The sequence below is a fragment of the Myxocyprinus asiaticus genome, chromosome 16 (assembly GCF_019703515.2).
Source record: "Myxocyprinus asiaticus isolate MX2 ecotype Aquarium Trade chromosome 16, UBuf_Myxa_2, whole genome shotgun sequence".
Lineage (NCBI taxonomy): Eukaryota > Metazoa > Chordata > Actinopteri > Cypriniformes > Catostomidae > Myxocyprinus > Myxocyprinus asiaticus.
Genome location: NC_059359.1, coordinates 18024433 through 18038536, shown reverse-complemented (window position 1 = coordinate 18038536; position 14104 = coordinate 18024433). Strand labels below are relative to the sequence as shown.

The 14104-nt window shown below is 38.0% G+C and overlaps 1 protein-coding gene across 2 annotated transcripts; it reads right to left on the bottom strand.

The window, feature by feature from the left end:
* Window positions 1–1353: 1353 nt before the first annotated feature.
* Window positions 1354–13697, bottom strand: fbxl4 (F-box and leucine-rich repeat protein 4). Of its 2 annotated transcripts, none has more exons than XM_051721394.1 (8): window positions 13584–13697; window positions 11837–12462; window positions 10676–11012; window positions 7729–7973; window positions 6980–7193; window positions 5227–5298; window positions 3331–3643; window positions 1354–2809 (listed from the first exon to the last, which is right to left on the bottom strand). In XM_051721394.1, exons 2-8 carry the CDS (start codon window positions 12340–12342, stop codon window positions 2646–2648), a joined length of 1851 nt encoding a protein of 616 aa, XP_051577354.1. In that variant the 5' UTR covers window positions 12343–12462; window positions 13584–13697; the 3' UTR covers window positions 1354–2645. The 2 variants fall into 2 exon arrangements, with proteins under 2 accessions (XP_051577354.1, XP_051577355.1); XM_051721395.1 differs by lacking the exon at window positions 13584–13697 and adding an exon at window positions 13443–13574.
* Between the last annotated feature and the right edge of the window lie 407 nt (window positions 13698–14104).

Sequence of the window (14104 nt, the reverse complement as noted above, 5' to 3'; positions counted from 1 at the left end):
ATTGTTTAACCATTTAATGATAATAAAATATTAACCATCAATAGTTTTTGAGTTTAGAGCACTGTCTATGTTACATAGCTGCTCCTTCTTAATCCTATAAAACTTAATTAGACCTAGAAAAGTGCTTCAAAAATGTAAAGCAAATTCAATAGAATTGTACAATTTAATGAATTTTTGTGGCCTATATGCTCTGAAAATAATATGCTCATAAAGTGTATAAAAAAGCAAAAAGACCAAAGCATGCAACTCGCTCTAAATGAACCAAAAACAAGCTCAAAAACAAACAAATAAGGGCTATTTTTTATGTTAGAATTCCAGAATAGTGCTCATTAATATTGTCCCCATTTTAAAGGCCAAGAACACATATTTGAGCCTAAAGGCTGATTTAGAAATTCATTTTTGAAGAAATACTGAAACTCGATTAATTTTGACCTCAGTTTTCCCTAAAATATTACTTATCCAGTCAATAGAAATGCCTTAAAATATTTCATTCCAAAATCGTATTATGGAATGGAAATAGTAATGGCTCGGAAATGCTGTCTAGAACCGAGAAAACCATGTAAAGTGTAGAAGCCAAAGTCAGCTTGCAGGTGTATCCCAATTATTCCTGAATCCCATGTATATAACAAGAAGTCTGAATGAAATCTGAATGACCAAATCACACAAGCTTTGAATTTGTTCCATTTTAAAAATGTGTGTTAGGCCTTATGTTATTCAAAATAGCTTACTAATCCAATGCCTGACAGAAAGCATGCAAGTGTGAGGTGGTAATGAGATTCTTCAAATTTGCTCTCCTAGTTTCTGTTAAAAAAGGTGTACAAAATGTAGAAAAGGTCAAATGCATTTTGATGCTAAAACCACTGTAACAGGAGTGCACTGCCACTTTTAAATTACAGAGTCCAAAGGCAGAGGCAGACAGTGTTATTATGGGTTGTACTTTTGATGTATTTACAAGGGTGTAATGACAGTTTTCTGGGTGAACTGACTAGCAATAGTTGTACAGAAATCAGGCAATCGTTTCATCTAATTAACTGCATCCCTCAGGGCACATTAAAGCTCCTCAGCCCATCATTAAAGTAGACATAAACAATTCATTGTATCACTGTTAGTCCAATGAGATTGTCACTGCCAGATGCAGTATTAATATGCTGTTAAACACTGAAGGATTAAGGCCAGGGAAATTTTTTGAATTTAGCTTGACCAAACTATCAATTATCACGGTGGAGACAATATAGAAGACCAACCACACACCAAACACAGTTTTGTCACGTACCCACTGTCCCTAAATAGGTGAAGAAGCTCTTCAGCTCTGCACTAGTAATAAGATCAATTATTTTATGATTTTACAAACATAAAGACAACAGCATTTGATTTTTATCTTTCAAATGAAAATAAGTACAAAATGTTATCAAGCCTCACTTTATTGAACCAAGACCTCATGACTGTCAATCTTAGATCTGAAACAATGCTAAAAGCCTCCTGCTCCTAAACAGCACACATTTAAAGAAATATTTCACCCAAAAATTTGAAATTTTTGGCTGAACTATCCCATTAATACAATTTCCATAAAGAGAGTACTTCACTACAACTTACCAGTTACATATTACATAAATACAATCTGTATAATATTTTAGGTTGTTTCTACTTCACTGTGTTTGTTTACAGGGTATGTTTATCATAATGCTAGTAAAGTACATATAACAGGTACGTCAAATTGAAAGGACAATTAAAAAAAATAATACAAAAAAATCTGGCAATTAAAAATAACTTTTTAATACCAAAATCACTAAACAAATTCTTTCCCCTTTGTTTTGTCTACATCTTTAAATAAATTAGAGTACATTGCCTTGTTTTTCAAAATCAAATTATATATATAAAAAAAGACCCTTTGGTTTAGGGTGATTTTGGCAAATCACAATTTAGCATACCACAATACAGACAACCAGCAAACATACAAAGCACTTCTCAAACCTAAGGCACAAGGATTTTTTTATCTACTGTACCAGTTACCATGTGCCTGTGGAAAAGGAAATGTCAAGTTTTGCAAAAGAGAAAAGCTTATATTGTGGTACATACATGTGCATAACAGGATTGACTCGAAAGATATGGGCAAAGTTTCACACAAACTGGGTATTGCCACAAAAGATTTATGTGCCCACACTTATGTCAATGTGGCCCTGAATTTATATAAATAAATAATCATAGTAGGCCATGTTACTATCATATTATTTTACAATATTCAATATCAATTTCACACCATTTAACAATGCAAATAAAAACATTGGTACTGAGCATTTATACGTTATGTTTACAACCAAACTATTCAGCAGTTGTACTGCTTAGTACAAATGTCTCTCTCCAAGACAATCATTCTGAAGACAAAAATAAAACCCTGAGATTAAGATCAAAAACTGAGGTCTGATGAAATGTGTGAGATTCAATAAAAGTGAGACCATTCAAGCTGAGAGCAAGTGAAACATCTAGAACATCTTCGACCCAATATCTCCATGTGGCAGTTCACAGCTTTGTGCAGTTCAAGGCAGCATGTACAAGTTCACAGCACCATAATGCACCCCAGCATGCCCCTTTTCCCAGGGTCTTAAAGTACACATGTATAGCTGCTCCTGCTGAGGACTGATTGAGTTTTACTGAGTGAAACTCTTCTTGATGGACACATTGGGGAAAAGGCCACTGAGCTCCTGGACAAAGCGAGCATCAATCTGCGAGCAGAAGGACACATCCAACAGCTTTAGCTGAGGACAACACTGCAATAACCTCCTCAGAGAGGCAGGATTCACCATCCGTGTGCCTAAAAATCCACAACAACAAAGAAGCGTTAAAGGTGCACTCAGTATTTTTTCCATATTACAAAGTTTTACGCAATAAAGAAATTAATAGTTAAGAATATAATAATAGTTTGTATATACTTTACACAATCTGTTTAAACTGATGTACACTCATGAGATGTACATTAGAAAAGCTAATAATAATAATAATAAAGCTACATACTAAAAGGGTATTTCTACACATGACATCAGTAACTGAAAACATTTGCTTTTGTGTGACGCTGCAACCACACCGATGTGTGTCAGTATAAAGTTTAAGACTATTGTTGTATTGTTCCACTTAACGTAAACAAAAAAAATGCTGTGCATCTATAATGTTCAGATAAGTACAAGAAATACGCTGACACTTATATAAAAAATACCCAACATCACACTTGCCATAATGAAACACTTGACGAATGATTTTGTCCAAAAAAAAAGTATTTTACCTAACTACTAACACACTCATGAGAAATTGTTTGTTTTCCATTCACACTCATCTCACCCAGTATATCAAGGTGCTCAAGAGCGCTGCAGTTAGCAGCCAGCTCCTCCAGGTCAGAGTCACACACAGTGCGGTTGGCGGTAAGGAAGAGCTTGCGTAGGCGAGGCAAGCTGCGAGCCAAGTGCTGAAAGCAGCCAGAGCTGCTCTGAAGCGTAGAGCACCACCCCAGATCTAGCTCCTCCAGGAGCCTGCAGCCTGTAACCAGCTCTGCCAGTCCACGCTCACTCAGGTTCCTGCAGCGCCACAGGTCTAGGGAGCGCAGAGAATGGCAGCGGGTGCTCAACGTGCTCGCCACAACATCATAATCTTCAACCTGCAGACAGAGGGCCATTAATCACCATGTAGCTAACCGACTGTCTCTAAGCTATTCTAAGAGCGACATATGAAGACATGGAACCTAATTTACTAGAGTATATGTTGTATGCAGTTGCATGTTGCAAGGTAACACGTGAGACAGGTTTAAGTAGCAAGGTAACCTGACAAGCCAATGTTTCTGTAACTGAAATGGAACATAAGCTGAATTACAATTTTCATACTTTAACCAAGTACAAAAAGTAGGGTGAATTTAGGTGAACTGGGCTAGTTTTTGACATTGTCCAAAAGTAGACTGATTCACCTAAATTCAACCATGTACTGTGCTATGGTAATGTATGTACTTTTCAGTATAAAGTCATAAAATTGTCCAATCATTGATCAATCCAATCATCTTGTGTAGCAAGAGTTTGTAGGCAATATTAGCCCAAATCATGCATGGATGCGTACTTCGAAACCTCAACAGAAAGTGTATACCATAAAGCTACCTTTCAACTACTATTTTCAATGTACTATTCTTTGGGATGGACATGCAAACCATTTGAACTGCACTACCAGCAAAAGTTTGGACACATTTGACTGAATGTATGTTTTTCATGATCTTATAACTCTTAACTTTATAGAACTTTAAATAATAATAATAATAAAAAACACTGACCACTTTATTAGGAACACTATGGTTCAAATAAAGTGCCTGAGGTGGTCTACTGCTGTTGTAGCCCATCTGCCTCAGGATCGATGTGTGGTGCATTCTGAGATACTATTCTGCTCACTACAATTGTACAGAGTGGTTATCTGAGTTACCGTAGCTTTTCTGTCAGCTCGAACTGGTCTGGCAATTCTCTGTTGACCTCTCTCTTCAACAAGGCATTTTAGTCTGTAGAATTGCTGCTCCTTTGTTTTTGGCACCATTCTGACTAAATTTTAGAGACTGTTATGTGTGAAAATCCCAGGAGATCAGCAGTTACAGAAATACTCAAACCAGCCCGTCTGGCACAAACAATCATGCCACGGTTGAAATCATTGAGATCTTTTGCCCATTCTGATAGTTGATGTGAACATTAACTGAAGCTCCTGACCCGTATCTGCATGATTTTGCGCACTGCACTGTTGCCACATGATTGACTGATTAGATAATTGCATGAATAAGTAGGTGTGCAGGTGTTCCTAATAAAGTGCTCAGTGAGTGTATACTGTATTTCTTATTGACACTAAAGCAGAAGATAAAATAACCATCTTAATTCAATGATTTTAGGAAACATCTAATGTGCTTAAGACAATTGCACAGTACTTTATACATATATTATAAATATATTTATATTTAAGTATAAATAAATTATAAAAGACGACGTCCACATTAATCTGTTTTCATTTGAAAACGCATTAATTGAGTGAAAACGAAATCAGATTAGTGTGGATGGCCTAAAATAATATACTTTGTTCCATTAGTGTTGTTTTATAGTTTTGATTACTTTATTATTCTAAAATGTTGAACATAGAAAAACTAAAGAATGAGAATTTGTGTCCAAACTCTGACCGATAAGTAGTATATGTGCATAGTGTACAACTGTCCAGTAGACTCACCATGACACAACTTCCCAGGTTAAGGTGCCTGAGCTCTGGGCAGAATGTGAGGATGCTCAATAAGGCTGATTGCTACATGTCGAAAGAGAATAGCAATGATTAACACAAAACAGGGTTCGACAAAGCCTCTCCTGTTCAGATGCCAGTGGAGTAAAGTGAGATTAAGGAATGCTTGAAATTACAAATCAAAGATGACAACATATTTAACTCAGCTATTCAATATTCTTCCAAATGGATGTGTCAAAATAAAACTATTATATGACCTTATGGTTTCGCACACTCACATCAGAGATAAAAAGATATGATGTTTCACAGAAAAATGTGTTTGTTTTGAACTGTTATGTAATTTTATGGAGAACACCATGAGAATACAGCCGTTGTTTTTATTATTGTGTTGGTTTCAAAAACAGTCACGTGATATGTAACTCAAACACTGACCACGTTTACATGCACTTAAGAAAATGGTTTATTTGAAAGTGGCATTCTGAAACATTATGTAAACGAGAATGCCGTTTTCCTTACACCATTTAATTTACGTGTTAGTGGACAAACACTTTATATGTATGTGTGTGTGTTTCCATTGTTATTTATACTAGAAGGTTCCTTACAGAAGATACATGTTATTTAAAGTAATGACAGAATAATGAGGGTTGAGAGGAGTGGGTATGCTACAGACACAGCCTGCCGACTGTGTGTGTATGTGTGTGTTTACACACAGTTGCCATCACTACAACAATAGCTACAGAAACATTATACCTTTTTTTGAAAGACAATCATACAATCACAAATGCTAAGCCACAGTTAACCACACACAGAGGGATGCTGTGTTTTTCTTTTTCAGCCCTAGATTAGTGGCATGCTTGGACCTGCAGTAGCATAAAGCACAATGATCAAAAGGTCATAATGCAGGTAAACAGTCAGCTATATGGCCTGAAACAATATTGTGAACAAGTAACTAGCAAATTTACTTAGCATTCTTCTGAAGTTCTCAAGATTCTTAAGTTCTCTTTTTTTTTTTTTTTTTTTTTTTAATGAGGCCATATAAACAATGGTGATATTAAAACATGAGACATGCATAAAAGCACATCTTTTTTTGATGAACACAAAATTTCAGCCATGCACCAGTAATTACCTATTTCAGCTTTGATGTACAAAAAAAACCTTGTCAATATTACTAGCCAAATTCCTGCTTTCATCATGTACACAGATGTGTACACGTAATGCAGAAAATGCAGTCAACTTTACAGAATATCTAAATAATTATCAGATTATAATCAAAGTATCCAGATTAATATCCAAATATTAATGGGTATACTATGATGTCTAAAACACGCCATTCATTGAATTTGTATGGAACTGTGCAGGGGGACATGTTCCATTTCTTGTGTCTTTATTCGTTTTTGCTGCAGGAAAACAAACTGTTGTGATTGGCTTCTCCTCAGAATGGCTGCTTACACCATAACTGATCACAAACTAATCAACTTGGCTGGCCAGCTTTGGCTGGTAAGCAGTTGTTAAATTAGACTGTTTTTGAGTTGCTGACAAAACAGTTAATGAAAAACAATAAAATTCCTTTGAGTGTTTTGTAAGTTTTTCTTTTTTAGAATTATTCAGTTAATCTAGAGGTAAGCGGTTTAATCAAATTACAACAGCAATACATATACTACACAATTTACCTTGCTTTTGGTTTTAAGCAAAGTCATTTAATTTAGTGCATTTCAGATGCTTTAACTGAGCAAAATCTTTCTCTTACCTCAACCTTAGTGCGGTAGAGCACAAGTCTGCGCAGATTAATGAGTTTGGCTATGTGACTGAAGGCCTGAGGATGTAGACGGTCACACGAAGCCAAATTCAGCTCCTGCAAGCACGGACACGTTTGGGTGATCACCTCTAAACACGCTTCAGTCAGGAAATGACAGCACGACAGCTCCAAACACACCAGACTTAACCCACAGGCCTTTATGAAGCTGGAAGAGACACAGATAGAATGACTTTGAGAAAATCAAATTGGATAAGAAATCTTTTTTTCATGTTACTTTGTTAACAAAATATATGGCTGCTTATGACATTGTGATTTTTATATCTGAAACAAAAAATTTTACACAATAAGGGGCAGTTAACACAGAGCACATTCTTGTGTTCTATCTGTGCTACTTTTGAACTGATGGGTGTAAATATGTGATAGACGGATGTTTCTGGCCATTAAGTTGTGTCTCACTAATTTTTCAGGACCTTGCACCATTAGTACACGTTTTTAAGATGCTGTGTCAAGTTAAAATAATTAAACGTTTTACAGGCAGCACAGCGGATGTCAGTTTTTAAACTATGGACCAAGAATCTGGGGGTGGGATAACCATATTTACATAGAGACAAGCATTTCGAATGCTCAATGTATGTTAGCAACGGTGTGTGGGCTTTAATGTGCCTACAAACCCATCTTCTGTTCAATTCCATTGGGCTCCATCTAGCTGTTTTTAACCCAAGAACACATTTCACCATTACCTGCAGAAGCCAGCGGCCGTCACGGCTCCACGGTTGCCTGTCCAGGACATGTTTAGCCTCTGCAGGAGGGTGCAGCGGCTCTGCAGGTGGCACAGAGAGGTGTCAGTGAGACGGGCCCAGTATGGCTGGAGGCTGAGCTGGATATACTGCAGTGGGTCACAACAGTGCTTGTGAAAGAGCTTGCAGCTCTGAGCCAATCGGCATAGGTCCGGAACTGCCAGGTGACTCACAATTAGCTGGATCAGCTACAGTAACACACACACATTCAAAGATAACAAGTGAAATACACCTCACTTACTTATACTTGCACAGACACATGATGTGGCACTTTTAAAGACCCCATAACATTTTTGATAAGTGCAGTTCTCTTTCTTGTGTTTTCTATAAACAGAAAGTTTGGGCAGGACATATCAAAGGGATATTATCTTTAAACAGCCCATTTGTTTTAGTTACGTCACAGCCATGAACCATGATCTGCTACTTGCTAGTTGGTTGCAGGTGGTATTAGGGGGTTGGGCATTCTCTTTCTAGAGAACATTTGATTAGACAAATCTCTGTGTAATGCAAGATGAGTCATCAAAAAATTTGGTCAGTTTTCTTGGAAGAGACTGTAAATTTTAAATGTGTCTATTTGCTAAAGGTTAATTTTGTGAACTTTTAGGAGTACATTAGCGCATTGATGGCTTCAAAGCTTATAAACATGGATTAAAAGCCACAAACTCCAATTTAGATTTAATTTTGATTTGATTAAATCACTTTAAAGTGAAAGGGACACGCTAAAGTGACTCTCTAGACTTCTGTGGTTGCGCTGGTAATTTTTTGTTGTAGGTGTGCACTGTGCACTATTGGACAGGGTGAACAATAGTTTGCGTTGAGCTGGATATCAATTAGCATATAATAACTGCATAACATTTCAGAAACACATACACACGTTTGCTGTAATGAGACAGTGGGTGACAGTGGTTTGGACAAGAGATCAGAGCTGTGTACAGGTAATGAGGGGTTGTCAGTTGGAAAGGTATTTTTAAAAGTACGACAAAATTGTCTTTAATTATCTGAAAATTACAACAAAAATCCTATCGCAACCACACCAGTCAGGGCATGAGGGACTAGACCAAGTTCTATGTGGAAACTAAACTACATTTGCAAGAATTAGCTGGTTTTCTGCATTAATTGTTCATAAAATGTGATCTCATCTTCATCAAAGACAAACACAATGTGCTTAAGCTAAAAACACATATAATTATAATCTTTCATATCTTTACTGAACACATCCCATTAAACATTCACAGTGCTGTGGGAAAAAGAAAGTGAACCCTTTGATTTAATAACTGGTCAATCCTCCTTTGGCAGCAATAACCTCAGCCAAGCGTTTCTGTTGGCTGCGGATTAGACCTGCACCACATTCAGAAGGAATTTTGGACCATTCTTCCTTACAGAACTGCTTCAGCTCAGCCATATTCTTGGGAGTTCTGGTGTGAACGGCTCTCGAGGTAATTCCACAGCATCTCTATTGGGTTAAGGTCTGGTATCTGACTGGGCCACTCTGTAGTGGATTTACTTTGATGTTCATTGTCCTGCTGCATCACCCAACTTCTACTGAGCTCCAGCTGGCGCACAGCCATCTTGACATTATCCTGTAGGATATCTTGATAAACTTGGGAATATATTTTCCCTTGATGATGGTAAGCTTTCCAGGCCCTGAAGCAGCACCAAATCATGATGCTCCCTCAACCGCACTTCACCATTGGGATGACGTTTTCATGTTGGTCTGCGGTGCCCTTTTTACAGCATACATAGTGCTGCGTGTCCTTTCCAAACAATTCAACGTTAATTTAATCAATCCACAAAACATTTTCCCAGTAGAGTTGTGGAGTGTCAAAGTGGTCTTTGGCAAACTTCAGGCACGCAGCAATGTTTTTGTTGGAAAGCAGTGGCTTTCTTCGTGGTGTCCTGCCATGGGTGCCATGCCTATGTAATGTTTTCCGTATATTAGGCTCATGAACAGAGATGTTAACCAGTTCCAGTGATTCATTCATGTCTTTAGCTGTCACTCTAGGGTTCTTTTTTTACCTCATTGAGCATTCTTAGGTGTGCCCTTTGAGTCATCTTGACTGGACAGCCACTTTAGGGAGAGTAGCCACAGTACTAAATCATCTCCTTTTATAGACAATTTGTCTAACTGTGGACAGATGAATATCTAAGCTTTTCGAGATAACTTTGTAAATCTTTCCATCTTTATGTAAAGCAACAATTATTGATTGTATGTCTTCTGAGATCTCTTTTTTGCGAGGCATGGTCCATGTCAGCAGATGCTTCTTATGAATAGCAAACTCAAAATGTTTGAGTGCTTTTTATAAGTCAAAGTAGCTCTAACCCAAACCTCCAATCTCATTCAGTTAAATGGATGCCAAGTTTACCAACTGTTGACTAATTAGCTTTTGTTGACATCATTAGCCTAGGGGTTCACATACATTTTCCAACCTGCACTGTAGATGTTTTAATGATGTATTAAATATGTACAAGACCTATACAATAATTTGTGTGATATTAGTTAAAACAGATTGTGTTTGTTCAATATTGTAACTTAGATGAAGATCAAACTGATTGAGACGAACTGTTCTTCAAGGCTAAGGTCATGTCCACACTAATACGTATTAATTTGAAAGTGCATTTATTTTGCAACATTTACACCTCATCTACTTTAGAATGCCATTTTCCTCCACCGAAATATGGAGACTCTCTATTACTACATACATTGGAAAACAATGATGTTAGAAAACTGAAAAGGGAGTTTTTAAACGAAAACGGACCAACACAGTAATTACACTGATTCAAATAACCCAACAACTGTGTTTGTTGGCGTTTCTTGGGGCAGTCGAAATTTTCCTTTAATCATTCAAGCATCATGGATAATTATAGACAGAGTCTCCAATGCTCTGCTAACCTCATAAGGGAGTCTATCAAAGTAGCCGTTCCTCAGGTTGTGCCCGTTTTCTCCACCCGACCGGCAACAGAGGCCTCCCGCCTCACTGATCTCCTCTTCGCTGTCACTCAGATCATTGATGTCGATGACGGGGATCTTATAGAGGGCCAGAATTGGTCTCTCCCGAACACCACGCAGGATCACAGCATCCAGCTCAGTGTAGTATTCAAGCACAGAGCTGTTCACCTCCAGGCGCAGGAGATTGGTGACAAAGCTGATCTGCCTGATGCTGGGAGAGAACTGCCGTGCTTGAGGGTTCAGAGCTTTGGTGGGCTTGCCAGACCACAGAACCTCCCACCTGCACAAAATCCAACATGATATTGTTTGCAGGGTTAACCTATACTCAAGACACAGAAATTGGCATCTACCACTATAAAACAGACAGTCTATACTTAATCATGGAGTGTAAATATATAAATTATGCAATGCATCGTGAAATATGAAATTCAGTCACAATTCATCACACATCAATTAGATTTGATATTCTTGGTACAATTCATAATTATCATCTAAAAATATGCCAAAAACTGAAACGTACATAGAGGGTCAATCGAACGTGTCCCCACCAGAAGTAGATTGGGGATGTGGATTTGGTAGATATTTACAACTTGAAATAAGTCAAGAATTGTATAATGGATTAGAAATAACCCCATAATATGATGAGTATTATTATGGTGATAACTGATTATTACACTATGAAGTCGATGCATTGGATTTTAATTGTCAGACTGATGCATTACAATGCATTTTGCTTCCTAATGTACTGTAAATAAGCAAAAAAGACACACTTGATTAAACTGTACAAACTGAAATCCCATTAACTAATATCTGGACTGAAAGTGTAAAAAGCAAATTAAGTGGCTCAGAATAACTGGCAGGCCCCTAAGGCTTTTACCCAAATAGTAATTTAGTAGATACTTCTATGTAAGGTTTACCTTACAGTATACTCATTAGGGGGACAGCCCCCTTGGAGCAACCTGAGGTTTAGTGACTTGCTCAAAGGCAAAATGTTACCAGTTAACTGGATTGCCCATTTTTATTTTAAGGATTAGAACCTACAAACCTTCAATTACCAGACCAGACTTTAACCACCACACCACTCCACAGCACCCAGCATTTTACCTCACATCAGCTGGTGGGTTCTGGGAGAATGGGTTGAGTGAGCATGCTAGGATCTTGACGATGGCCCCAGGGTGGTACGTCTCCAGCACCTCCACTGCAGTGGGATAGACAGGCTCCTCAAAGGCCAGCTCCAGGTAGTCCTTGCTGTGGAAATTGGGTGGTGTACGGCGGAATGGGGGCGCGGCACTGCTGCACTGCTCCCACCAGCCTCCATAATTGCGGAAAACAGCCGTCTGGGTAAAGTCTCCTGAGCTCGGGTAGACATTGGGCACTCCTGCCAAGTTCCACATGGTATAGGACATGCTGTTCTCGCTGCCGTAGTGGGAGCTGAAATCCAGGACCTCCTTACCGTACTGCTCGACCTCCACAGTGACGGGCAGTGCCGAACGCTGGCCCAGCTCCACCGCCCGCCGGCTTCCCAACGCCTCACTCCGTGTCCCGCTCCTGGAGCGCCGCCGTAGACAAATATAGTAAAACATGCTCAGAAGGGTTAGCATAGGAAACATGAAGCAGCAGGGACGGTTTTCAGAGTCAGGAAGCACACCCCTCTGCCCTTCCCAGCACTGTAGTGTAAATGGGGTTGGGTTCTATATGGCACAGGTTATGGGCCAAGATGCATGCATGACCTGTGGGTTACAGAGAGAAAGAAACACACACACACACACACACACACAATATTGTGAGGACCCTAAAAAGCCAAAGGAGATCAGTAAGTCTAAGAGCAAAATTTTGAGCAAAACTTGCTTGACTATTGTTTATCTGTTATGTTTTGCATGCTTAAAGGAATATCCTGGATTAAATACGAGTTAAGCTCAAAGAAAATAAATTGTCTTACATACCAAAAATAAATGGTAAGTGAAAGTCTATGGGGCAACCGCTGTGGGCTTGCCCCATAGACTCCCATTGTAACTGTATTTCTGTACCAATGTAAGAACATTGTTTCTGATTGCATTTACAAACTAAGGTATAAGTCAAAATTATTTTTGTGGCAATCAACAACATATGTCAACTACAGAATCTAACTTGCATTTAACCTGATATGTTCATAAAATTTGAAGACAGGCAGAAAGCATATCATAAAGATTAAAACATATTCTTTATTGCAATAACTTCTATTGTATGACTTTCCTGAACAATTAAATTTCTGATATAAACCACGAAGTGAAACAATGGAAATACCCAGTGAAAAGTTCTTGAGGAGTGAATTTCATATGAAATAAATATGAACTTTTGTCAAATCTAATTTCAATAGAGGCCCTCCCATTTGACATCCAGAGAATTACTTCTGTTAATTTCAATATTTTGGTTAAGGCTAAATCGCCAGTATAAAGTCATGCGGTTTAGTGCCACACAGGCGGAACTAGTTTGTAGTGAAATAATTAGCAAACATACAACGTACAGTATTGTACAATGCCATTCAATTTCACAAACCACCAAACAACATTTAAATATTAGTCTGAAAGCTAATGCTGATGTTCAAAGTACTTTGCATTCTCTAGACTAGAGCTATCGCAATCTTTAAACATTTGACATATCTTTAGCCTATATTTTGACCATATACGGCTTTATATCTGTATATGAGCCCAAAACATGTTCAAAATGCAACCTGAAAAGAGAGATGGCGAATGTCGGCGACCTGAGCTTTGGGTTATTAATGCATGCGTTATTATGAATCGGCTAAATAATAATGCAGATTGTCATGTCACATCGCATTGACTGACTTCCTTAAAAAACAGTGCCAACATACAAAGGATGTGATCGAGGGTCGAAGCGCTGTGTTCCGTGTTCTCGGTCCATCTTTCGTTTCTACTGTGATAGCTCGCACATTCTTCAACTGTTTACGCAGAATATAAACATCCGCTTCACCTCTGCACAATGCATTGTGGGAAGTGGAGTTCTACCACACTGATTAAATACACTGGATTTCATAACGAATCGCCGATGATTTGAATAACTACTCTAATGTTTTAGAGATCATGGATGAGGACTTAAAGTTTAATTGTTAATGATTAATAAATAACATGCATGCTTGAGAAATGTGTATCTAGTTTAGACAATTTAACAAAATTCTACGGCACACATGTTCCATATGTGGAGTTTACAAGCATATGTGTGTTTGAAATAACATGCTATAAACGTGTCCTTACACAGGCTAAGTCTTACTGTAAATATAAAAACGTAATAAAAATAGCACAGTAAATTTTATTCAGGGTTTAAACATTTATGAGCTAAACATCACATTGTTCAGGAAGTTCATGTGTCCTCTCT